The sequence below is a fragment of the Lepisosteus oculatus genome, chromosome 14, assembly GCF_040954835.1.
Source record: "Lepisosteus oculatus isolate fLepOcu1 chromosome 14, fLepOcu1.hap2, whole genome shotgun sequence".
Classification (NCBI taxonomy): domain Eukaryota; kingdom Metazoa; phylum Chordata; class Actinopteri; order Semionotiformes; family Lepisosteidae; genus Lepisosteus; species Lepisosteus oculatus.
In genome coordinates this window covers 39101422-39126283 of record NC_090709.1, presented here as the reverse complement: position 1 = coordinate 39126283, position 24862 = coordinate 39101422, and the positions used below count along the sequence as shown (strand labels likewise).

The window sequence follows — 24862 nt, the reverse complement described above, 5'->3', positions numbered from 1 at the left end:
GTGAGCCCCCCCTCCTGCTGAACCCCGAGAGTGAGCCCCCCCTCCTGCTGAACCCCGAGAGTCTCCGCTCCGCTCGGCCTTGCAGTGACCTCTGTGTGGAATAAAAGAGCTCTCCTCTGAGGACTGTGTCAGAGTGGACTGTCCTGAGACAGGCTGTCTGTGTGTGTGAGAGAGAGAGACAGGGTGTGTGTGTGTGTGTGTGTGTGAGAGAGAGAGAGACAGGCTGTCTGTGTGTGTGTGAGAGAGAGAGAGACAGGCTGTCTGTGTGTGTGAGAGAGGAGAGAGAGAGACAGGCTGTCTGTGTGTGTGTGAGAGAGAGAGAGACAGGCTGTCTGTGTGTGTGTGAGAGAGAGAGACAGGCTGTCTGTGTGTGTGTGAGAGAGAGAGAGACAGGCTGTCTGTGTGTGTGTGAGAGAGAGACAGGGTGTGTGTGAGAGAGAGACAGAGCCCAGGCAGGTACAATCACAACACAAGTTTTATTTCAAGGGATAGCACATCTCCCACAGACACCATTGTGAGCAGAGAGGAAGAGAACACACACACACACTGACTACAGGGCCAAGAGAAGGTTCACTTGCTTTACTCAAAACACACAAACCATGACCGAAGTTTGGCAATGAAAGATTTCTGTCCCTCTTCTCTGTAAATTCAGCTCAGATACTTTCAGTGATTTGTATTCCTTACGCGAAGGGTGGTGGGGGTGTGGAGCAAGCTGCCCAGCTGTGTTCTTGACGACGATACAACAGATTCCTTCTAGAAACATCTCGATGAGATCTTCAGAGCAGCCAGTTACCAGCGGTCACACTAACTGGATGGGTCCTCTACTGCCCTCTGGTGGTTTGTATTGAGAAATCACTTGTTTACACAGAGGGGGGCGGGGGTGGGGAACAGGCTGCCCAGCCCTGTGGTTGAAGCCGATACCCTGAGGATCAGTCAGGCAGGGGGTCAGTCAGTGTGCCAGAGGGTCAGTCAGGCAGGGGGTCAGTCAGTGTGCCAGAGGGTCAGTCAGTGTGTCAGAGGATCAGTCAGGCAGGGGGTCAGTCAGTGTATCAGAGGGTCAGTCAGGCAGGGGGTCAGTCAGTGTGCCAGAGGGTCAGTCACTGTGTCTGAGGGTCAGTCAGTGTGTCAGGGGTTCAGTCACTGTGTCAGAGTGTCAGTGTGCCAGAGGGCCAGTCAGACAGGGGGTCAGTCAGTGTGTCAGAGGGTCAGTCACTGTGTCAGAGGGTCAGTCAGGCAGGGGGTCAGTCAGTGTGTCAGAGTGTCAGTGTGCCAGAGGGCCAGTCACTGTGTCTGAGGGTCAGTCACTGTGTCTGAGGGTCAGTCAGTGTGTCAGGGGTTCAGTCACTGTGTCAGAGGGTCAGTCACTGTATCAGAGTGTCAGTGTGCCAGAGGGCCAGTCAGGCAGGGGGTCAGTCAGTGTGTCAGAGTGTCAGTGTGCCAGCCGGTCAGTGTGTCAGAGGATTGGTCAGTGTCTCAGAGCGTCACCCAATCAGAGTGTTGGCAGTGGGTTTGTCGGTCAGGGTGTCAGTCTGTGCACCAGACACCCAGCTGACCCGTGTGTGCTGTTTGCTTGTTCAGTCTTTCAGTGTGTAGCGTGTTGTGTGTCGGTGGGTGTGTGTTGTGTGTCCTGGGAAATCCGGGTGAAGACAGACAACATGATTTCACGAGTGTCTTCAGTCAGCTGGGGCACCGAGTCCGCAGACAGACCACATGTCTGGATAGGAGGGAGGATAACAACATGGCACGTTCCTGAGAGAGAGAGAGGGGTTAATACACACACACTGACTGGACACTCCAGTACATGAAAAATGCACTGAGAGAGAGAGGGGTTCATACAGACACACTGACTGGACACTCCAGTACATGAACACTGCACTGAGAGAGAGAGGGGTTCATACACACACCCTGACTGGACACTCCAGTACACGAACACTGCACTGAGAGAGAGAGGGGTTCACACACACACACTGACTGGACACTCCAGTACATGAACACTGCACTGAGAGAGAGAGGGGTTCATACACACACACTGACTGGACACTCCAGTACATGAACACTGCACTGAGAGAGAGAGGGGTTCATACGACACACTGACTGGACACTCCAGTACATGAACACTGCACTGAGAGAGAGAGGGGTTCATACACACACACTGACTGGACACTCCAGTACATGAACACTGCACTGAGAGAGAGAGAGGGGTTCACACAGACACACTGACTGGACACTCCAGTACATGAACACTGCACTGAGAGAGAGAGGGGTTCATACACACACACTGACTGGACACTCCAGTACATGAACACTGCACTGAGAGAGAGAGAGGGGTTCACACAGACACACTGACTGGACACTCCAGTACATGAACACTGCACTGAGAGAGAGAGGGGTTCATACAGACACACTGACTGGACACTCCAGGACATTAACACTGCACTGAGAGAGAGAGGGGTTCATACAGACACACTGACTGGACACTCCAGTACATGAACACTGCACTGAGAGAGAGAGGGGTTCATACGACACACTGACTGGACACTCCAGTACATGAACACTGCACTGAGAGAGAGAGGGGTTCATACACACACACTGACTGGACACTCCAGTACATGAACACTGCACTGAGAGAGAGAGAGGGGTTCACACAGACACACTGACTGGACACTCCAGTACATGAACACTGCACTGAGAGAGAGAGGGGTTCATACACACACACTGACTGGACACTCCAGTACATGAACACTGCACTGAGAGAGAGAGAGGGGTTCACACAGACACACTGACTGGACACTCCAGTACATGAACACTGCACTGAGAGAGAGAGGGGTTCATACAGACACACTGACTGGACACTCCAGTACATGAACACTGCACTGAGAGAGAGAGGGGTTCATACAGACACACTGACTGGACACTCCAGGACATTAACACTGCACTGAGGGAGGGATCTTGAATACCATACCTTTGTTAAACTTTTTCTGCTTTTTATCATAGAAGTCTTTATAGGACGACATCACCACAGGAACAATAGGCACCTGAAAGACAGAGTCAGATTCTTCGAACAGCCGGGCGAACAATCCTCACCCTCGTCCAGAAGAAAACTACATTTCCCAGCATGCTCACCTGCGCCTGTACGGCCAGATGAAAGGCCCCCCTCTTGAAGGGGAGCATGGAGCCGTCGTGGTTTCGGGTTCCTTCTGGGAATATCCACACCCTCACCTGCGGAGAGACGGAGGGCGTGAACCATTGATCCGGACGGGAGGCTCTCCTCCTCGCCTCTCCCAGACCGGCCGGCCCGTCACTCACGTCTTCCTTCAGCAGGCCCTTCGCTGTGTCGCTGAGGACCTCGATGGCGTCGTCGGTTTTCCGGCGATTGATGAAGACGACTCCGGCCAGCCAGCAGGCCAGTCCAGCTGAGCCGGCGTATAGGAGCTCTCGTTTCGCCACGGGAACGCAACGCGGAGGTAATACTTCCATCAACCCTAGAAAACACAGGCACATAGATCACAGGGAGACGAGTACAGACCCCAGAGACACTCCTCACACAGAGAGAGGAGTCCAGACCCTCACACAGACCCCAGAGACACTCCTCACACAGAGAGAGGAGTCCAGACCCTCACACAGACCCCAGAGACACCCCTCACACAGAGAGAGGAGTCCAGACCCTCACACAGACCCCAGAGACACTCCTCACACAGAGAGAGGAGTCCAGACCCTCACACAGACCCCAGAGACACTCCTCACACAGAGAGAGGAGTCCAGACCCTCACACAGACCCCAGAGACACTCCTCACACAGAGAGAGGAGCACAGACCCTCACACAGACCCCAGAGACGCTCCTCACACAGAGAGAGGAGTCCAGACCCTCACACAGACCCCAGAGGCACTCCTCACACAGAGAGAGGAGTCCAGACCCTCACACAGACCCCAGAGACACTCCTCACACAGAGAGAGGAGTCCAGACCCTCACACAGACCCCAGAGACACTCCTCACACAGAGAGAGGAGCACAGACCCTCACACAGACCCCAGAGACGCTCCTCCCACAGAGAGAGGAGTACAGACCCAGCAGGTCCAGGGAGCTCTGGTGGTTGGAGACGACGACGTAGGAGCCAGTCTGTGGGAAGTTCTCCCAGCCCGTCACCTCCACGCGGATCCGGTACAAGTACTTGAGATGCAGGAGCATGAACTGCAGGACCCTGGGGGAGGGAGAGGGAGAGGGGAGAGGGGTGTCTCGTCTTCTGCGGAGTCAGGAATCGCGCGACACGGATCGCTTGAGCAGCCTGTAGCGCGTCGCGAGCTGAGCGTGTATCATCTACAGGCGTTATACCGTTGGAAACCAACCGAACCGTCCTGGCAGCGGGAGGCCAGCGCGCGCCGAACCCGGCAGTGACGTCCTGTACCCAGAAGGCAGTGCGCCTGACTGTGGTGTGGAATTCTGGGATATGGGATGAAGACCACACAGGCAGGGGGTGAGGAAGACCACACAGGCAGGGGTGAGGAAGACCACACAGGCAGGGGATGAGGAAGACCAGACAGGCAGGGGTTGAGGGGGTGAGGAAGACCACACAGGCGGGGGGGATGGGGTGAGGAAGACCACACAGGCAGGGGGGGCAGGGATGAGGAAGACCACACAGGTAGGGGGGGGCGGGGGTGAGGAAGACCACACAGGCGGGGGGGACGGGGGTGAGGAAGACCACACAGGCGGGGGGGACGGGGGTGAGGAAGACCACACAGGCAGGAGGGGCAGGGGTGAGGAAGACCACACAGGTAATGGTGGGGGTGAGGAAGACCACACAGGCGGGGGGGGTGGGGGTGAGGAAGACCACACAGGCGGGGGATGAGGAAGACCACAGAAGCAGGGAATGAGGAAGACCACACAGGTAGGGGATGAGGAAGACCACACAGGCAGGGGATGAGGAAGACCACAGAAGCAGGGAATGAGGAAGACCTGACAGGCAGGGGTGGGGGTGAGGAAGACCACACAGGCGGGGGGGGTGGGGGTGAGGAAGACCACACAGGCGGGGGGGGTGGGGGTGAGGAAGACGGCCCGGGCCCACGGCGTCACTCACTTCATGTTGTCCACGTGGCGCCCCCTGGCGGCGCAGATGGGCACTGCGAGCACGGCCAGCGCCAGGATCCAGCCGTAGAAGAAGCCCAGTTTGCAGTAGTACCTGAAGGAGGGGCTCCACTCATACAGCAGGGGCAGCAGCACCAGCACAGCCACCAGCAGGAGCTGGGCCGAGCACAGCTCCATCCTGGGAGAGAGACAGAGGGGTTAGTATAGTACACACTGCACTGAGCACAGATCCATCCTGGGAGAGACAGGGGGGTTAGCACACACACTGCACTGAGCACAGCTCCATCCTGGGAGAGAGACAGAGGGGTTAGTATAGTACACACACTGCACTGAGCACAGCTCCATCCTGGGAGAGACAGGGGGGTTAGTATAGTACACACACTGCACTGAGCACAGCTCCATCCTGGGAGAGACAGAGGGGTTAGTATAGTACACACTGCACTGAGCACAGCTCCATCCTGGGAGAGACAGAGGGGTTAGTATAGTACACACACTGCACTGAGCACAGCTCCATCCTGGGAGAGACAGAGGGGTCAGTATAGTACACACTGCACTGAGCACAGCTCCATCCTGGGAGAGACAGGGGGGTTAGTATAGTACACACTGCACTGAGCACAGCTCCATCCTGGGAGAGACAGAGGGGTTAGTATAGTACACACTGCACTGAGCACAGCTCCATCCTGGGAGAGACAGGGGGGTTAGTATAGTACACACTGCACTGAGCACAGCTCCATCCTGGGAGAGACAGGGGGGTTAGTATAGTACACACTGCACTGAGCACAGCTCCATCCTGGGAGAGACAGAGGGGTTAGTATAGTACACACACTGCACTGAGCACAGCTCCATCCTGGGAGAGAGACAGAGGGGTTAGTATAGTACACACTGCACTGAGCACAGCTCCATCCTGGGAGAGACAGAGGGGTCAGTATAGTACACACTGCACTGAGCACAGCTCCATCCTGGGAGAGACAGAGGGGTTAGTATAGTACACACACTGCACTGAGCACAGCTCCATCCTGGGAGAGAGACAGAGGGGTTAGTATAGTACACACTGCACTGAGCACAGCTCCATCCTGGGAGAGACAGAGGGGTCAGTATAGTACACACACTGCACTGAGCACAGCTCCATCCTGGGAGAGAGACAGAGGGGTTAGTATAGTACACACTGCACTGAGCACAGCTCCATCCTGGGAGAGACAGAGGGGTCAGTATAGTACACACACTGCACTGAGCACAGCTCCATCCTGGGAGAGAGACAGAGGGGTTAGTATAGTACACACACTGCACTGAGCACAGCTCCATCCTGGGAGAGACAGAGGGGTTAGTATAGTACACACTGCACTGAGCACAGCTCCATCCTGGGAGAGACAGGGGGGTTAGTATAGTACACACACTGCACTGAGCACAGCTCCATCCTGGGAGAGACAGAGGGGTTAGTATAGTACACACTGCACTGAGCACAGCTCCATCCTGGGAGAGACAGGGGGGTCAGAATAGTACACACTGCACTGAGCACAGCTCCATCCTGGGAGAGACAGAGGGGTTAGTATAGTACACACTGCACTGAGCACAGCTCCATCCTGGGAGAGACAGAGGGGTTAGTATAGTACACACTGCACTGAGCACAGCTCCATCCTGGGAGAGACAGGGGGGTCAGTATAGTACACACACTGCACTGAGCACAGCTCCATCCTGGGAGAGACAGGGGGGTCAGTATAGTACACACTGCACTGAGCACAGCTCCATCCTGGGAGAGACAGAGGGGTTAGTATAGTACACACTGCACTGAGCACAGCTCCATCCTGGGAGAGACAGAGGGGTTAGTATAGTACACACTGCACTGAGCACAGCTCCATCCTGGGAGAGACAGGGGGGTCAGTATAGTACACACACTGCAATGAGCACAGCTCCATCCTGGGAGAGACAGAGGGGTCAGTATAGTACACACACTGCACTGAGCACAGCTCCATCCTGGGAGAGACAGGGGGGTTAGTATAGTACACACTGCACTGAGCACAGCTCCATCCTGGGAGAGACAGGGGGGTTAGTATAGTACACACTGCACTGAGCACAGCTCCATCCTGGGAGAGACAGAGGGGTCAGTATAGTACACACTGCACTGAGCACAGCTCCATCCTGGGAGAGACAGGGGGGTTAGTATAGTACACACTGCACTGAGCACAGCTCCATCCTGGGAGAGACAGGGGGGTTAGTATAGTACACACACTGCTCTGAGCACAGCTCCATCCTGGGAGAGACAGGGGGGTTAGTATAGTACACACACTGCACTGAGCACAGCTCCATCCTGGGAGAGACAGAGGGGTTAGTATAGTACACACTGCACTGAGCACAGCTCCATCCTGGGAGAGACAGGGGGGTCAGTATAGTACACACACTGCACTGAGCACAGCTCCATCCTGGGAGAGACAGGGGGGTTAGTATAGTACACACTGCACTGAGCACAGCTCCATCCTGGGAGAGACAGGGGGGTTAGTATAGTACACACACTGCTCTGAGCACAGCTCCATCCTGGGAGAGACAGAGGGGTCAGTATAGTACACACTGCACTGAGCACAGCTCCATCCTGGGAGAGACAGGGGGGTTAGTATAGTACACACTGCACTGAGCACAGCTCCATCCTGGGAGAGACAGAGGGGTCAGTATAGTACACACACTGCACTGAGCACAGCTCCATCCTGGGAGAGACAGGGGGGTCAGTATAGTACACACACTGCACTGAGCACAGCTCCATCCTGGGAGAGACAGGGGGGTTAGTATAGTACACACACTGCACTGAGCACAGCTCCATCCTGGGAGAGACAGAGGGGTTAGTATAGTACACACTGCACTGAGCACAGCTCCATCCTGGGAGAGACAGAGGGGTTAGTATAGTACACACTGCACTGAGCACAGCTCCATCCTGGGAGAGACAGGGGGGTTAGTATAGTACACACTGCACTGAGCACAGCTCCATCCTGGGAGAGACAGAGGGGTTATAATCAGACTCCACTGACACTGACAGAGCAGGCTGAGAATCTCCAGGACAGGACTGGACAGGACTGGACAGGACTGGACTGGACTGGACTGGACTGGACTGGACTGGGAGCTGGATGGGTTATTATAATCAGATCCAGACTAAGCCGAGCCCACTGCCCACGGCGGTCAGCGATCCCACGCGAAGCCACGGGCGATGCGTCCCAGTGTTTCTGTCCCGCGGTCCTGGACAGCTGTCCCTCTCCCGAGCCGCACGGAAACACGGCCCCGGGGGATACCGGAGCGTCACGACCGCCCCCCCCCGCTGCGCTTACCTCTCCGGCGGCCGCGGGAAGGCCGAGACTCGGCAGGAGGAAACCAAAAAACCCCGAACAGGAGAGACGACGTGTTCCGGGCTCCGAGAGGTCCGGTCCGGTGGTCGGGTTTCAACGGGGCTGCGCCGGCCGTCCAGCCGGAGCCCCGTCAATAGATCCACGCACACGCACACGGACACCCGGAAAACGGGTGGGAACGGCGCGCTGTGTCTGCTCTTGTCTTGTCTTGCCTTGTCTGTGTCTTGTCTTCCCTGGACGCAGAAACATCGACCGCGGAGATCAACAACAACAACAACAGCGGCGGCGGCGGATCGAGTCCGTTCCGTGTCGCCGGCGGGAGGAGGAGGAGGAGGGACCCGTTCGCGGCGGGGCTGCGCCGGGCGGTACCGGTACCGCTCGGTGCCGCTCGCTCCCGTGTCGCCGGTCGGCGGGGTCAGTCCGGCAGCATGGCGATTACAGGACACTCAGGCCCCCCAGGAGCGACACGAGCACGCAGGGAGACGGGGGGCAGATCGCACGACAGGAGAGCCGCGGGGCGGCGATGAAAGAGGCCATCTCTCTCTCTCTCTCTTCCTCTCTCTCTCTCTCTCTCTCTCTTCCTCTCTCTCTTTCTCAATACAATTCTCTCTCTCTCTCTCCTCTCTCTCAATTCAATTCTCTCTCTCTCCCTCTCTCTCTCTCGCTTCACCGAGACACCGGGTCCTTGGTTACTGTTGCTATGCAGCTGCGGAGGCTGCGAGGCGCCGGGGGGGACGGGACCGGACCGGACATGGCCGGACCGGGCCGGAAGGTGCCGGTTGTGACTGAGACCGGCCGGGTCCGAAATGCGCACAACCGGCCTTTTTGTCACATTTCGGAAAAACAAACCCAACGGAATTGGTGGAGAGAGAGAGAGAAGGAGGGAGGGAGAGAAAATATCAAATGTATAATAACCCCCATACAATTAATAAACATCATCATCATCATCATCATCATCGTCATCGTCGTCGTCGTTGTTATTATTATTATTATTATTATTGTTGTTGTTGTTGTTGTTGTTGTTACAAGGCTATCGGGTCGCACTGAGCAGCTTGTTCAGAATCAGCCCGGTGGTCAGACACCCTGTTACTGAAAACAACCGCCGCTGTTCATAGATACAGTATATAGACACACACACTCACACACTCTCACACAAACACACTTACACACTCTCATTCTCTCACACACACTCTCACACCCACACACAACCTCACACTCTCACACAAACACACTTACACACTCTCATTCTCTCACACACACTCTCACACCCACACACAACCTCACACTTTCACACACACTCTCACACACACACTCACACCCACACACAACCTCACACTCTCACACAAACACTCTCACACACACTCTCACACCCACACACAACCTCACACTCTCACACAAACACACTTACACACTCTCACACTCTCACACACACTCTCACACCCACACACAATCTCACACTCTCACACACACTCTCACACCCACACACAACCTCACACTTTCACACACACTCTCACACACACACTCACACCCACACACAACCTCACACTCTCACACAAACACACTTACACACTCCCACACACACTCTCACACCCACACACAACCTCACACTCTCACACAAACACACTTACACACTCGCACACCCACACACAACCTCACACTCTCACACAAACACACTTACACACTCTCATTCTCTCACACACACTCTCACACCCACACACAATCTCACACTCTCACACAAACACACACTCTCTTTCACACTCTCACTCTCTCTCACACATTCTCTCACACACACACAGTCTCACACACACGTGTAGGGGTCGTCTCCAGGCCAGCGTGTCTGCGAGTGTCTTCCTCGCTCATCCAGTGGGAATCCGCCCTACATCCCGGCCGCTTCAAATTCCTCCCACAAAAAGGGACCTCGTGCAGGAAGGGCGCCACAAGAGAACATTTCTGTTTCTTCAGCTGTTGCCGAGCGGGAGTCCACACGTACACGTCTCCGCTCTGTTCCCGTCCCGCTGAGTCAGCGGGAGTCAGCGGGACGGGAACAGAGCGGAGACGTGTACGTGTGGACTCTTTGAATGCGCGTCTCCCGGGGGGGTCGCACGGACGCCTGGTCGGGGGGGGGGGTGAATCTGACTCGCAGGACACGCGTGTGCCGGACAGCGATGGACACCGACGTATCGAGCGAGGAAATAGGCACGTATAATCGGGCGCGGAGCTGGAAACAGGGTCCGACCAGAGCGAGTCCGGCCCAGCCCAGCCCGGCCCAGGCCCGGGGGATTCTGGACGGGTGGAGCGGGACCTCGGCGGCGCACACCGGCGCGCTGGTCCCGGGTCCAACCCCCGGGGGCGCTGTCTGTGTGGAGCCTGCATGTTCTCCCCGCGCTCGCGTGGGATTGCTCCCGCGGTCCGGTCGCTTCTCTGAAGAAATGACCCTGGTGTGTGTGTGTGTGTGTTCAGTGACGGACTTGTGTCCCGTCCAGGGTGTTGTCCTGCCTTGCGCCCGTTGCCCGCTGGGATAGGCTCCAGCACCTGGCCAAAGCGACGGACCCGAGAGGGGGGAGAGGCCAAAAGCCTGCTGGGAAATGTAGTTTTGTCACCTGGGCCTGTCGGGGCGAAGCGACCGTGCTCGCGGCCTCCGTTCTCGCCATTACTTACCCAGCTGTCCAGCGGCAGAGCTGCAGAGTGACGGACATCCGCGGCGTCCAATCGCCGGGGCAGGTCGGGCGATACCGCCCCTCCCCCACCCCGGCGCCCCGCCCACCTGCCCCCCGTTTGAGGCGGCGAGGCCGAATTGAGTGGCGTGACGTCTACCCAATCGCCTTTAGAAAGAGAGGCGGTTCTCCGGCAGCTCGTCCAATCATGTCCCAGCGAAAGGGGCTCAGGTTTGAGTGGCGGCAGGATTGTCCAATGAACATCCAGATCCGATGTCGGAGGGAAGGATGCTCGCTGGTGGGCTACCGTACACTGTTAAAACCTCGTTTCCACATTTCAGCGCAAAGAAAGATCGTCTTAGCTCCGTCTACTTAACACTTCTTTCCAAAGACGCTGGAAAACCGAGTCACTTCATACACGCTAGAGCAGTGTCGTCTCGTCCTGTATAGAAGAAAAGTTGCACACAAATGTCGGGATGAACGTCTGTTTAATTAAATTCATGATACAGACACATTATTCATGAATATGGATTTAATTTAAATAGACAGATAGCTCCAATCACGTGTAGGAGTTTGATACACTTTGATGAACTGGGGTCTTTTGTTTCTGACAAACCTGACAACGTTTCTCCTTCTCTCACGGCAAAAAAACACAGTACAGCGCAGTACAGCCCAGTAGGATCAGGGTAAAAACACAGTACAGTGCAGTAAAGCCCAGCGAGATCAGGGTTAAAAGCACAGTACAGCGCAGTAAAGCCCAGTAAGAACAGGGTAAAAACACAGTACAGTGCAGTAAAGCACAGTAAGAACAGGGTAAAAACACAGTATAGTGCAGTACAGCCCAGTGAGATCACGGTAAAAACACAGTACAGTGCAATACAGCCCAGTGAGATCAGGGTAAAAACACAGTACAGTGCAGTAAAGCACAGTTAGAACGGGGTAAAAACACAGTACAGTGCAGTACAGTCCAGTGAGAGCAGGGTAAAAACACAGTACAGTGCAGTACAGCCCAGTGAGAGCAGGGTAAAAACACAGTACAGCGCAGTACAGCCCAGTGAGATCAGGGTAAAAACACAGTACAGCGCAGTACAGCCCAGTGAGCTCAGGGTAAAAACACAGTACAGTGCAGTAAAGCACAGTAAGAACGGGGTAAAAACACAGTACAGTGCAGTACAGTCCAGTGAGAGCAGGGTAAAAACAGTACAGCGCAGTACAGCCCAGTGAGAGCAGGGTAAAAACACAGTACAGCGCAGTACAGCCCAGTGAGAGCAGGGTTAAAGCACAGCACAAGTGTGGGGAACCTGAATATGATAAAAACAGAGCGCAGGATAAACGCATTTCTGAAAGAATCGCGACCCATTCATGCTCGACGCCAAGCCGGGAGGCGCCTCTACTCGGTGAATTACGGGCCCGGCGTGTCACCGGCGGAAACCGGAAGAGACCGGAGGCGAGCGAGCGAGCGAGCGAGCCAGGCAGGTAAACAAACATGGCGGCGGAGCCCAGGCGCACGGCGGACAGCGGTCCGGCCGAGGACGGCGACCGGGGCGGGACGGGAGGCGGGCTGGGCCGGGACACGGAGCGCGACCGGGCCACCTTCGAGTGTAACATCTGCCTGGACACGGCCAGGGACGCGGTGATCAGCCTGTGCGGACATCTGTTCTGGTGCGAGCTGGGGTCGGGGCTCAGAGGCAGCGACACTGTCTGTGTGTGTGTGTACACAGAGGGGGGTGGGGGTGGGGAACAGGCTGCCAAGCCCTGTGGTTGAAGCCGATACCCTGGCTTCTCTCCAGACACAGCTGGGTGAGCTCCTCCAGTCAGGACAGGAGGCTCTTCTGTACACAGAGGGGGGTGGGGGTGGGGAACAGGCTGCCCAGCCCTGTGGTTGAAGCCGATACCCTGGCTTCTCTCCAGACACAGCTGGGTGAGCTCCTCCAGTCAGGACAGGAGGCTCTTCTGTACACAGAGGGGGGTGGGGGAGTGGAACAGCTGGATGAATTCCTCTGATCAATTAGCTACTGACCCACCAAACGGGTCTAATGTGCATAGTGACTTCTTGTTTGTAACCTTTCTGAAATTAAATGCAAATCTCTTTGCTTTCTTTCATGAAACAGCTGGCCATGTCTACACCAAGTAAGTGTTTTTTTAATTTCTTCCTTGGTGTATGTTTAATGTAACTTTCAGTCAGTTTGTCTCTCTCCCAGTACAGTGTTCATGTACTGGAGTGTCCAGTCAGTGTGTCTGTATGAACCCCTCTCTCTCTCAGTGCAGTGTTCATGTCCTGGAGTGTCCAGTCAGTGTGTGTGTGTGAACCCCTCTCTCTCAGGTCAGTGTTCATGTCCTGGAGTGTCCAGTCAGTCTCTCTCTCTCTCAGGTCAGTGTTCATGTCCTGGAGTGTATTAACCCCTCTCTCTCTCAGTGGTTGGAGACCCGCCCCAGCAGACAGCAGTGTCCAGTGTGTAAGGCCGGGATCAGCCGGGAGAACGTTATTCCTCTGTATGGAAGAGGGAGCTCAAGTCAGGATGACCCACGGTACTGTCCTGTCCTGTCCGTTGTGTGTCCACTGTGCGCCAGTGTCTGTCTGAGTGAAGTGGGGCAGGTTTTTAGTGCTCATAGACTCCAGCTGCACAGCAGTCCCTTCCTTTCCAGGTTTTACATCTGACCCGTTGTCTAGTGGTAACAGTCGGACCACAGAGCACTGCGAAACCCGGTCTTCTGAAAGACTCAGGAGGTTTCCTGTTTTCCAGTTGTTGGTATCTTTGCTCAGCTTCATGAATTAACTCTTTCTTGGTGTTTTTATAGATTGAAAACTCCTCCTCGACCTCAGGGACAGAGACCAGAGCCGGAGAGCAGAGGGGTGAGTCACTGAGTCAGGGTGTCTGTATGAACCCCTCTCTCTCTCAGTGCAGTGTTCATGTACTGGAGTGTCCAGTCAGTGTGTCTGTATGAACCCCTCTCTCTCTCAGTGCAGTGTTCATGTACTGGAGTGTCCAGTCAGGGTGTGTGTATGAACCCCTCTCTCTCTCAGTGCAGTGTTCATGTACTGGAGTGTCCAGTCAGTGTGTGTGTATGAACCCCTCTCTCTCTCAGTGCAGTGTTCATGTACTGGAGTGTCCAGTCAGTGTGTCTGTATGAACCCCTCTCTCTCTCAGTGCAGTGTTCATGTACTGGAGTGTCCAGTCAGTGTGTCTGTATGAACCCCTCTCTCTCTCAGTGCAGTGTTCATGTACTGGAGTGTCCAGTCAGTGTGTCTGTATGAACCCCTCTCTCTCTCTCAGTGCAGTGTTCATGTACTGGAGTGTCCAGTCAGTGTGTCTGTATGAACCCCTCTCTCTCTCAGTGCAGTGTTCATGTACTGGAGTGTATGAACCCCTCTCTCTCTCTCAGCCCTTCCAGGGTTTCGGTGACACTGGGTTCCACATGTCCTTCGGTATTGGTGCGTTTCCCTTTGGTTTCTTCACTACAGTCTTCAACACCAATGACCCGTTTCACCGCGCAGGTACAGTGTGTCTCTACAGGAGTGTGTGTGTGTCTATACAGTGTGTCCAGTAAGAGTCTACAGGAGTGTGTGTGTGTCTATACAGTGTGTCCAATAAGAGTCTGTACAGGAGTGTGTGTGTGTGTCTATACAGTGTGTCCAGTAAGAGTCTGTACAGGAGTGTGTGTGTCTATACAGTGTGTCCAGTAAGAGTCTACAGGAGTGTGTGTGTGTCTATACAGTGTGTCCAATAAGAGTCTGTACAGGAGTGTGTGTGTGTGTCTATACAGTGTGTCCAATAAGAGTCTGTACAGGAGTGTGTGTGTGTGTCTATACAGTGTGTCCAGTAAGAGTCTGTACAGGAGTGTGTGTGTCTATACAGTGTGTCCAGTAAGAGTCTACAGGAGTGTGTGTGTGTCTATACAGTGTGTCCAATAAGAGTCTACAGGAGTGTGTGTGTCTCTACAGTGTGTCCAGTAAGAGTCTGTACAGGAGTGTGTGTGTGTGTCTCTACAGGAGTGTGTGTGTCTGTACAGGAGTGTGTGTGTGTGTCTCTACAGGAGTGTGTGTGTCTGTACAGGAGTGTGTGTGTGTTGTGCTCTCAGTATCATGAGGTTATATAGCGACTCTCCAGCTGGAATCTGTTCTGATTTGGGGGTTCTCTTCCTCGCCCCCAGATACTCCCCACCCAGGCGGCGGTTACCCGGACAACGGTAACCCCGGCAACGGCAACAGCTGGCAGGACTCCCTGTTCCTCTTCGTCGCCATCTTCTTCTTCTTCTGGCTGCTGAGCATCTGAGGGCGGGGGGCCGGGGGGGCCGGGGGGGCGGGCGAGGTGTCGTCCTGCGGGGGGGCGCCCCCCCCTCCCCTGGCGTGTCTCGACCCCTGACCCCTCTTGTATTAACACGCCCGCCGCGCGCGGTGACGCGCTTGTGCGTGTGGGCTCTGCGTCCGCGCCGCTCCAGAACCGGAACTCGGTCTCGGTACCGCCCCCCCCCCCGGCCTGTCCCAGAATCCCCCTCCCCCTCGATGCGGGGGGCCGGGGTGCTGGGGGGCCTTCTCTTATTTCCTGTGCTTGTTTGTTTGTTGTCAATCGAAATAGTTTTAACCCTTCGGGTCTCTTCGGGGTCGGGGGTCGGGGGTCGGGGGTCAGCCTGGCTCTTATCTTCATTGACTCGTATCTTAAGGACTTCATCGTCTGTCTTAACTAACCCCCCCCCCTCTGCTCGCGGGGCTTTTGGGGCGTCCCCTCACACCCCTGGGGCGATGTTCCTGCGGGCACGGGGCAGATGGTCTCGTCCCGCGCCCCCAGAATCTCAGCGTTCGGTCTCTGGTCACACTCGACCAGGAGGATCAGACTGTGGAGCCTCTCACACACACACACACACACACACACAAACACTCCTCTCACACACAAACACTCCTCTCATACATACACACACACACACAAACACTCCTCACACACACAAACACTCCTCTCACACACACACAAACTCTCCTCTCACACACACACAAACACTCCTCACACACACAAACACTCCTCTCTCTCACACACAAACACTCCTCTCTCTCACACACAAACACTCCTCTCTCTCACACACACACACACTCCTCACACACACACACACTCCTCTCACACACACACAAACACTCCTCTCTCTCTCACACACAAACACACACACCTCTCTCTCTCACACACACACACACACACACCTCTCTCTCACACACACACACACACACACAAACACTCCTCTCACACACAAACACTCCTCTCATACATACACACACACACACAAACACTCCTCACACACACAAACACTCCTCTCACACACACACAAACTCTCCTCTCACACACACACAAACACTCCTCACACACACAAACACTCCTCTCTCTCACACACAAACACTCCTCTCTCTCACACACAAACACTCCTCTCTCTCACACACACACACACTCCTCACACACACACACACTCCTCTCACACACACACAAACACTCCTCTCTCTCTCACACACAAACACACACACCTCTCTCTCTCACACACACACACACACACACACTCTCTCTCACACACACACACACACACACACACACACACACTCCTCACACAGACACAAACACTCCTCACACACACACACTCCTCACACACACATGTGCACGAGCAAAGTATTAAATATGATGGAGGTGATTTGTCAATATTATCTGTATATTTGTAATAAATGTTATTCTATTCATAGCTGATGTCTCAGTCTTATTCAAGGAATCCAGATTAATCCCAGTGAAAGACTAATCCAGCTCCCAGTCCAGCCTGGAGAGTCTCAGTCTCAGAGTGTCAGTGGAGTCTGATTATAATCCCAGTAAAGAACTAATCCAGCTCCCAGTCCAGCCTGGAGAGTCTCAGACTGCTCTGTCAGTGTCAGTGGAGTCTGATTATAATCCCAGTGAAGAACTAGTCCAGCTCCCAGTCCAGTCAGTTACAGGTGGGGGATTAGGGGTAATTACGTCACTTATCGACTACACTGCTCCGTCCGTGCCCTGATTTTCACCTCATGCTGTCGCTCTGAGGCAGCCCGTTGGCGGTGTCCAGCTCAGCTCAGCTCAGCTCAGCTGGCCTGGACCCACAAACGCGCCCGGAACCAAAGCGCCGGCGGTCGCCGCGCCAGCCCGGAACCGGAGCCTTGACGTACCGCTCCCTCCTCCCCCACCAGCCAGCCAGCCGCTGCCGACAGCCCCGTGTCCCGCCCCCCTTTGTCTCCGCCCCCCGCATCCGGCATCCGGCATCCGGCATCCGGGCCAGGGGCGTCTCGCGAGATCTCCGCCGCCTTTGCCCGGCTGTCAAGGGGGGGGGAGGGAAATCTCGCGAGAGTCTGTGTTGGCTGCTGTGCCACGTCTGTGCCGAGACAGAGAGAGAGACAGACACGGCGAGCCGGAGTACCGCGCATCAGAAACCCGGCTACACGCACAGGGGCGGCCTGCTTCTCCGGACCGGTGAGCGAGCTGTCGCAGACACACACACGTCCGGGCTCAGGGTGACCCTCGCCGGGGAGGTGCGCTCATTTATCACACACAGACACACACACGCACCCGTGCTGATGCGAGAGTTTGTCTCTGTGTCTGTCTGTGCGTGTGCGTGGATGCAGACACCCAGGAGTTCATGTTCCTGCGGCGCGGGCGCCTCTCCCCGGCTCGGAGCGGGTTTATCCGTGTGGAGAGTCCGGCAGGGCCCCGGGCCGGGGGACACCCGCTGGCCAGCGCAGGTCCATCAGAGGTGTTGCTATCAGTAGGACTTGGGATGGTGCTGGTGTGCTTGTGATCTTACAGGGGTGCAGGGGTCGAGGGGTGTCTCCCAGGTGGGGTTACTGGTGTACAGTGATTGCTGTGCGTCTCCCAGGTGGGGTTACTGGTGCAGACTGATCGCTGTGCGTCTCCCAGGTGGGGTTACTGGTGCACAGTGATCGCTGTGCGTCTCCCAGGTGGGGTTACTGGTGGAGACTGATCGCTGTATGTCTCCCAGGTGGGGTTACTGGTGCACAATGATCGCAGTGTGTCTCCCAGGTGGGGTTACTGGTGCACAATGATTGCAGTGTCTCTCCCAGGTGGGGTTACTGGTGCACAATGATCGCAGTGTGTCTCCCAGGTGGGGTTACTGGTGCACAATGGTCTCTGTGCCTCTCCCAGGTGGGGTTACTGGTGCATCTCCCACGTGGGGTTACTGGTGCACAAAGGTATCTGTGCGTTTCCCAGGTGGGGTTACTGGTGCTCAATGGTATCTGTGTGTCTCCCAGGTGGGGTTACTGGTGCAGACTGATCGCTGTGCGTCTCCCAGGTGGGGTTACTGGTGCAGACTGATCGCTGTGCGTCTCCCAGGTGGGGTTACTGGTGCACAATGGTATCTGAGCGTCTCCCAGGTGGGGTTACTGGTGCAGGTCCCCTCCTGTGTGCAAAGAGCTCTGTGACCCGCAGGCCCAGGGTGCGAGCAGGCTGGGGTGGTTAGTTAGCGTTAATTACAGGTCCAGTCCTGTCTCTCTCTCTCTCTCTCCCCCCAGGTGTGAAGGATGACAATGGCAGGGAGAGGCGCAGTGCGCCTGTCTGTCCTCTGGGCGGCGCTGTTCGCCGCCGGCGCCCTCCTCCAGCCCGCGCTCTCCCACTCCCACTCCCACTCGCACGGGGGCGGCGGCTGCCACGGCCACTCGCACGGGGGGGGGAAGATGCACCACGGCGCCAGCAAGTGGAGCGCCGAGGCCAACCTGCCCTCGCACGGGGATTCGCACGCCCACTCGCACGGGGATTCGCACGCCCACTCGCACGGGGATTCGCACGCCCACTCGCACGGGGATTCGCACGCCCACTCGCACGGGGATTCGCACGCGCACGCTCACTCTGAGCCCCACGCGCACGGGGACGCGCTCGCCGACGGGAGTGCGAGACGGGAGAGAGGAGCAGGAGACGGCAGGAGCACGCTGGAGCTGTGGACTCAGGTACGGAGAGAGAGAGAGCGCGAGACCGACACCGCCGAGCTCTGGTCGGCTGAGAGGCGCCAACCCGGCCCGCCCTGTCCGGTTCTGACCCGGCCTGTCCCCTTCTGACCTGGCCAGGCTGTGGGCGCCACCCTGCTGATCAGCGCGGCTCCCTTCCTCATCCTCTTCCTGATACCGGTCCAGTCCAACACCGACCAGCACCAGAGCCTGCTGAAGGTCCTGCTGAGCTTCGCGTCCGGGGGGCTGCTGGGGGACGCCTTCCTGCACCTGATCCCACACGCGCTGGGTGAGCCTCCGGGTCTGTGTGAGGGTCTGGACTCCTCTCTCTGTGTGAGGAGTGTCTCTGGGGTCTGTGTGAGGGTCTGGACTCCTCTCTCTGTGTGAGGAGTGTCTCTGGGGTCTGTGTGAGGGTCTGGACTCCTCTCTCTGTGTGAGGATTGTCTCTGGGGTCTGTGTGAGGGTCTGGACTCCTCTCTCTGTGTGAGGAGTATCTCTGGGGTCTGTGTGAGGGTCTGGACTCCTCTCTCTGTGTGAGGAGTGTCTCTGGGGTCTGTGTGAGGGTCTGGACTCCTCTCTCTGTGTGTGAGGAGTGTCTCTGGGGTCTGTGTGAGGGTCTGGACTCCTCTCTCTGTGTGAGGAGTGTCTCTGGGGTCTGTGTGAGGGTCTGGACTCCTCTCTCTGTGTGAGGAGTGTCTCTGGGGTCTGTGTGAGGGTCTGGACTCCTCTCTCTGTGTGAGGAGTGTCTCTGGGGTCTGTGTGAGGGTCTGGACTCCTCTCTCTGTGTGAGGAGTGTCTCTGGGGTCTGTGTGAGGGTCTGGACTCCTCTCTCTGTGTGAGGAGTGCCTCTGGGGTCTGTGTGAGGGTCTGGACTCCTCTCTCTGTGTGAGGAGTGTCTCTGGGGTCTGTGTGAGGGTCTGGACTCCTCTCTCTGTGTGAGGAGTGTCTCTGGGGTCTGTGTGAGGGTCTGGACTCCTCTCTCTGTGTGAGGAGTGTCTCTGGGGTCTGTGTGAGGGTCTGGACTCCTCTCTCTGTGTGAGGAGTGTCTCTGGGGTCTGTGTGAGGGTCTGGACTCCTCTCTCTGCGTGAGGAGTGTCTCAGGGCTCTGTGTGAGGGTCTGGACTCCTCTCTTTCAGAGCCTCACTCGCACCACGGTGAGGAGGGACACAGCCACTCCCAGGGCCAGGAGGAGTCAGGTGACCATGGACACTCCCACTCGGGTATGATTGACGGGCGGGCGGGGGGGGGTGTTTCCTGGAAGCGGGTGCAGACTGGGGGATCAGCAGTGTCTCAGGCGGCGCTGTCCCCTCCCTCCCCCTGCAGGTGGCGCTCACGGCCACATGATGTCGGTGGGGCTGTGGGTGCTGGCCGGCATCGTGGCCTTCCTGGTGGTGGAGAAGTTTGTGCGCCTGCTGAAGGGGGGGCACGCCCACGCCCACTCCCACTCCCACTCTCACACCCACGGTAGGTACAGGTCACTGTCCCCTCTCTCTCCCGGTCCCTCTCTCTCTCCCGGTCCCTCTCTCTCTCCCGGTCCCTCTCTCTCACTGTCCTCTCTCCCGGTCCCTCTCTCTCCCGGTCCCTCTCTCTCTCTCCCGGTCCCTCTCTCTCACTGTCCTCTCTCCCAGTCCCTCTCTCTCTCCCGGTCCCTCTCTCTCACTGTCCTCTCTCCCAGTCCCTCTCTCTCTCCCGGTCCCCTCTCTCTCTCCCGGTCCCCTCTCTCTCTCCCGGTCCCCTCTCTCTCTCCCGGTCCCCTCTCTCTCTCCCGGTCCCTCTCTCTCCCGGTCCCCCTCTCTCTCCTGTCCCCTCTCTCTCACTGTCCCCTCTCCCCCTCTCTCTCCTGTCCCCTCTCTCTCACTGTCCTCTCTCCCGGTCCCTCTCTCTCTCTCTCCCGGTCCCTCTCTCTCACTGTCCCCTCTCCCGGTCCCTCTCTCTCACTGTCCCCTCTCCCCCTCTCTCTCTCTCACTGTCCCCTCTCCCCCTCTCTCTCCTGTCCCGGTCCCCCTCTCTCTCCTGTCCCCTCTCTCTCACTGTCCCCTCTCCCCCTCTCTCTCTCTCCCGGTCCCTCTCTCTCACTGTCCCTCTCTCCCCCCAGGAGCCCCGGAGAAGCCGGAGAAGCCGGAGAAGCCGGAGGAGAAGGGGGGGAGGGTTGAGCAGGAGGGGGTGAGGCAGAGGAAGACCGACAGCCAGGCCCAGGAGCAGAGGAAGGAGCAGGAGGTGGAGAGACAGACAGGTACTTGAGGGACAGTCTGTGGAAGCTGGTCTCGCGGTGTGTTCATGGGCTTCTGTCTCTCTGTACAGATAATGGGGTTTCGGGGTGTCTGAGCCCGTCTCTCTGCCTGTACAGATGTCAAGGTTTCGGGGTGTCTGAGCCTGTCTCTCTGCCTGTACAGATGTCAAGGTTTCGGGGTGTCTGAGCCTGTCTCTCTCCCTGTACAGATGTCAAGGTTTCGGGGTGTCTGAGCCTGTCTCTCTCCCTGTACAGATGTCAAGGTTTCGGGGTGTCTGAGCCTGTCTCTCTCCCTGTACAGATATCAAGGTTTAGGGGTGTCTGAGCCTGTCTCTCTCCCTGTACAGATGTCAAGGTTTCGGGGTGTCTGAGCCTGTCTCTCTGCCTGTACAGATGTCAAGGTTTCGGGGTGTCTGAGCCTGTCTCTCTCCCTGTACAGATGTCAAGGTTTTGGGGTGTCTGAGCCTGTCTCTCTCCCTGTACAGATATCAAGGTTTCGGGGTGTCTGAGCCTGTCTCTCTCCCTGTACAGATGTCAAGGTTTCGGGGTGTCTGAGCCTGTCTCTCTCCCTGTACAGATATCAAGGTTTAGGGGCGTCTGAGCCTGTCTCTCTGCCTGTACAGACGTCAAGGTTTCGGGGCGTCTGAGCCTGTCTCTCTCCCTGTACAGACGTCAAGGTTTCGGGGTGTCTGAGCCTGTCTCTCTGCCTGTACAGACGTCAAGGTTTCGGGGCGTCTGAGCCTGTCTCTCTCCCTGTACAGATGTCAAGGTTTCGGGGCGTCTGAGCCTGTCTCTCTCCCTGTACAGATGTCAAGGTTTCGGGGCGTCTGAGCCTGTCTCTCTGCCTGTACAGATATCAAGGTTTCGGGGCGTCTGAGCCTGTCTCTCTGCCTGTACAGATATCAAGGTTTCGGGGTACCTGAACCTGGCGGCCGACTTCACCCACAACTTCACGGACGGGCTGGCCATCGGGGCGTCCTTCCTGATCAGCCCCGCGGTGGGGGTTGTCACCACGGTGACCATCCTGCTGCACGAGGTCCCACACGAGATCGGAGACTTCGCCATCCTGGTCCAGTCGGGCTGCACCAAGAGGAAGGTACTGTCCACTGTCCCCCTGTCCACTGTCCCCCTGTCCACTGTCCACTCTCTCTCTCGCCATCCTGGTCCAGTCGGGCTGCACCAAGAGGAAGGTACTGTCCCCCTGTCCACTGTCCACTCTCTCTCTCGCCATCCTCGTCCAGTCGGGCTGCACCAAGAGGAAGGTACTGTCCCCCTGTCCACTGTCCACTCTCTCTCTCGCCATCCTCGTCCAGTCGGGCTGCACCAAGAGGAAGGTACTGTCCGCTGTCCACTCTCTCTCTCGCCATCCTGGTCCAGTCGGGCTGCACCAAGAGGAAGGTACTGTCCACTGTCCCCCTGTCCACTGTCCCCCTGTCCACTGTCCACTGTCCACTGTCCCCCTGTCCACTCTCTCTCTCGCCATCCTGGCCCAGTCGGGCTGCACCAAGAGGAAGGTACTGTCCACTGTCCCCCTGTCCACTGTCCACTGTCCGCTGTCCACTGTCTCTCTCGCCATCCTGGTCCAGTCGGGCTGCACCAAGAGGAAGGTACTGTCCGCTGTCCCCCTGTCCACTGTCCACCGTCTCTCTCTCGCCATCCTGGTCCAGTCGGGCTGCACCAAGAGGAAGGTACTGTCCGCTGTCCCCCTGTCCACTGTCCACTCTCTCTCTCGCCATCCTGGTCCAGTCGGGCTGCACCAAGAGGAAGGTACTGTCCACTGTCCCCCTGTCCACTGTCCCCCTGTCCGCTGTCCCCTGTCTCTCTCTCGCCATCCTGGTCCAGTCGGGCTGCACCAAGAGGAAGGTACTGTCCGCTGTCCCCCTGTCCACTGTCCACTCTCTCTCTCGCCATCCTGGTCCAGTCGGGCTGCACCAAGAGGAAGGTACTGTCCGCTGTCCCCCTGTCCACTGTCCACTGTCCACTCTCTCTCTCGCCATCCTGGTCCAGTCGGGCTGCACCAAGAGGAAGGTACTGTCCCCTGTCCCCTGTCCCCCGTCTCTCTCTTGCCATCCTGGTCCAGTCGGGCTGCACCAAGAGGAAGGTACTGTCCGCTGTCCACTCTGTCTCTCTGTCTCCCCTCCGCTGACCGCCGTGCCCTCTCCCCCTGTGTCCAGGCCATGCTGCTGCAGCTGCTGACCGCCCTGGGGGCGCTGGCGGGGACCGCCTGCTCGCTGCTGGCCGAGGGCGCGGGCGCCACGGCGACCGCCTGGGTCCTGCCCTTCACCGCGGGGGGCTTCGTGTACATCGCCACGGTGACCGTGCTGCCCGAGCTGCTGCTGGGCCAGGCCGGCCCGGCCCAGTCCCTGCTGGAGGTGCTGGCGCTGCTGTTCGGGGTGGGCATGATGGTCCTGATCGCCGAGTACGAGTGAGGGGGGGGGGTACCGCGGCCCACCCGCGGGAGCGCTGAGCACAGACTGACCGGAGGGGGAGGAGGAGGATTATTTTTGTTACTTCTTTAGTTGTCGTTTCTGAGGTCACGGTCTGTCTGTCTTCTGGGGGGCTCAGTGCCGGGGGGGTGCCAGTGTTCCAGTGTTTGGGGTCAGAGGTCACAGTGTCATGACTGCAGACACACACACTGACCCCTCCAGGACCAGGACTGGACACACACACTGACTGACTATTCCAGGACCAGGACTGGACACACACACTGACTGACCCCCCCAGGACCAGGACTGGACACACACTGACTGACCCCCCCAGGACCAGGACTGGACACACACACTGACTGACCCCTCCAGGACCAGGACTGGACACACACACTGACTGACCCCTCCAGGACCAGGACTGGACACACACACTGACTGACCCCTCCAGGACCAGGACTGGACACACACACTGACTGACCCCTCCAGGACCAGGACTGGACACACACACTGACTGACTATTCCAGGACCAGGACTGGACACACACACTGACTGACCCCCCCAGGACCAGGACTGGACACACACTGACTGACCCCCCCAGGACCAGGACTGGACACACACACTGACTGACCCCCCCAGGACCAGGACTGGACACACACACTGACTGACCCCTCCAGGACCAGGACTGGACACACACACTGACTGACCCCTCCAGGACCAGGACTGGACACACACACTGACTGACCCCTCCAGGACCAGGAGTGGACACACACTGACTGACTGACCCCTCCAGGACCAGGAGTGGACAGCCCTCTCTTCACAGTTCTCCGTAAGGTGTGCATCTCGGGCTGTGCCCTGTGTGTGTGTGTGAGTGTGTGCAGACACACCCGTGTGTACAGACAGGAAGTACCGGTCTGGTTGCCCCGGTAACGTCGGAGCCCTCGTGTCTGTCACATGCTCACCACACCCCTGCCCACAGTGCACTGCTGCCAGCTGGGGGCCGTCGTGGGGTTCTGTGTGAGAGAGGGGGGTCCCGTCCCCCTCAGCCCATTCCAGCCCCCTCAGGGGCGAGAGAGAGAGAGAGAAGTGGCTGACTAGCTCGTCTTTAGCCTCATGGTTTTATTTCATTTTGGATGGTGTGAATTACTTTTCTTTTCTTTTGTAAAAAAAAAAAAAGAATAAAATGTCACAGAAGAATA

The 24862-nt window shown here is 57.1% G+C and overlaps 3 protein-coding genes across 4 annotated transcripts; 2 read left to right on the top strand and 1 right to left on the bottom strand.

Moving 5' to 3' along the window:
* Positions 1-457: 457 nt before the first annotated feature.
* Positions 458-8466, bottom strand: LOC138243088 (1-acyl-sn-glycerol-3-phosphate acyltransferase alpha-like). The gene is made up of 7 exons (XM_069198592.1): positions 8388-8466; positions 5072-5257; positions 4065-4198; positions 3307-3482; positions 3124-3219; positions 2963-3035; positions 458-1749 (listed from the first exon to the last, which is right to left on the bottom strand). The coding sequence occupies exons 2-7, from the start codon at positions 5254-5256 to the stop codon at positions 1583-1585; spliced, it is 831 nt and encodes a 276-aa protein (XP_069054693.1). The 5' UTR covers position 5257; positions 8388-8466; the 3' UTR covers positions 458-1582.
* A 4075-nt stretch (positions 8467-12541) lies between these two features.
* rnf5 (ring finger protein 5) lies at positions 12542-16771 on the top strand. Its single transcript, XM_069198701.1, has 6 exons — positions 12542-12721; positions 13171-13189; positions 13476-13588; positions 13859-13913; positions 14444-14555; positions 15212-16771. Exons 1-6 carry the CDS (start codon positions 12546-12548, stop codon positions 15331-15333), a joined length of 597 nt encoding a protein of 198 aa, XP_069054802.1. The 5' UTR covers positions 12542-12545; the 3' UTR covers positions 15334-16771.
* A 633-nt stretch (positions 16772-17404) lies between these two features.
* slc39a7 (solute carrier family 39 member 7) lies at positions 17405-24862 on the top strand. 2 transcript variants are annotated; one of them, XM_069198698.1, is made up of 8 exons: positions 17405-17523; positions 18582-19013; positions 19131-19299; positions 20147-20230; positions 20334-20474; positions 21106-21243; positions 22140-22336; positions 23415-24862. In XM_069198698.1, exons 2-8 carry the CDS (start codon positions 18591-18593, stop codon positions 23667-23669), a joined length of 1407 nt encoding a protein of 468 aa, XP_069054799.1. In that variant the 5' UTR covers positions 17405-17523; positions 18582-18590; the 3' UTR covers positions 23670-24862. The 2 variants fall into 2 exon arrangements, with proteins under 2 accessions (XP_069054799.1, XP_069054800.1); XM_069198699.1 differs by having other exon boundaries at positions 17405-17582.

Bases quoted from the DNA above. Each gene is read 5' to 3' on its own strand.
- LOC138243088 (XM_069198592.1), bottom strand. From the start codon at position 5,256: ATGGAGCTGTGCTCGGCCCAGCTCCTGCTGGTGGCTGTGCTGGTGCTG. The intron at 4,199-5,071 runs GTGAGTGACGCC...TCCCTCCCCCAG, and splicing joins CGCCACGTGGACAACATGAA to GGTCCTGCAGTTCATGCTCC. The intron at 1,750-2,962 runs GTATGGTATTCA...TCTCTCTCTCAG, and splicing joins GCAGAAAAAGTTTAACAAAG to GAACGTGCCATGTTGTTATC.
- rnf5 (XM_069198701.1), top strand. From the start codon at position 12,546: ATGGCGGCGGAGCCCAGGCGCACGGCGGACAGCGGTCCGGCCGAGGAC. The intron at 13,589-13,858 runs GTACTGTCCTGT...GTGTTTTTATAG, and splicing joins TCAAGTCAGGATGACCCACG to ATTGAAAACTCCTCCTCGAC. The intron at 13,914-14,443 runs GTGAGTCACTGA...TCTCTCTCTCAG, and splicing joins CAGAGCCGGAGAGCAGAGGG to CCCTTCCAGGGTTTCGGTGA.
- slc39a7 (XM_069198698.1), top strand. From the start codon at position 18,591: ATGACAATGGCAGGGAGAGGCGCAGTGCGCCTGTCTGTCCTCTGGGCG. The intron at 19,014-19,130 runs GTACGGAGAGAG...TGACCTGGCCAG, and splicing joins CGCTGGAGCTGTGGACTCAG to GCTGTGGGCGCCACCCTGCT. The intron at 22,337-23,414 runs GTACTGTCCACT...CCCTGTGTCCAG, and splicing joins CGGGCTGCACCAAGAGGAAG to GCCATGCTGCTGCAGCTGCT.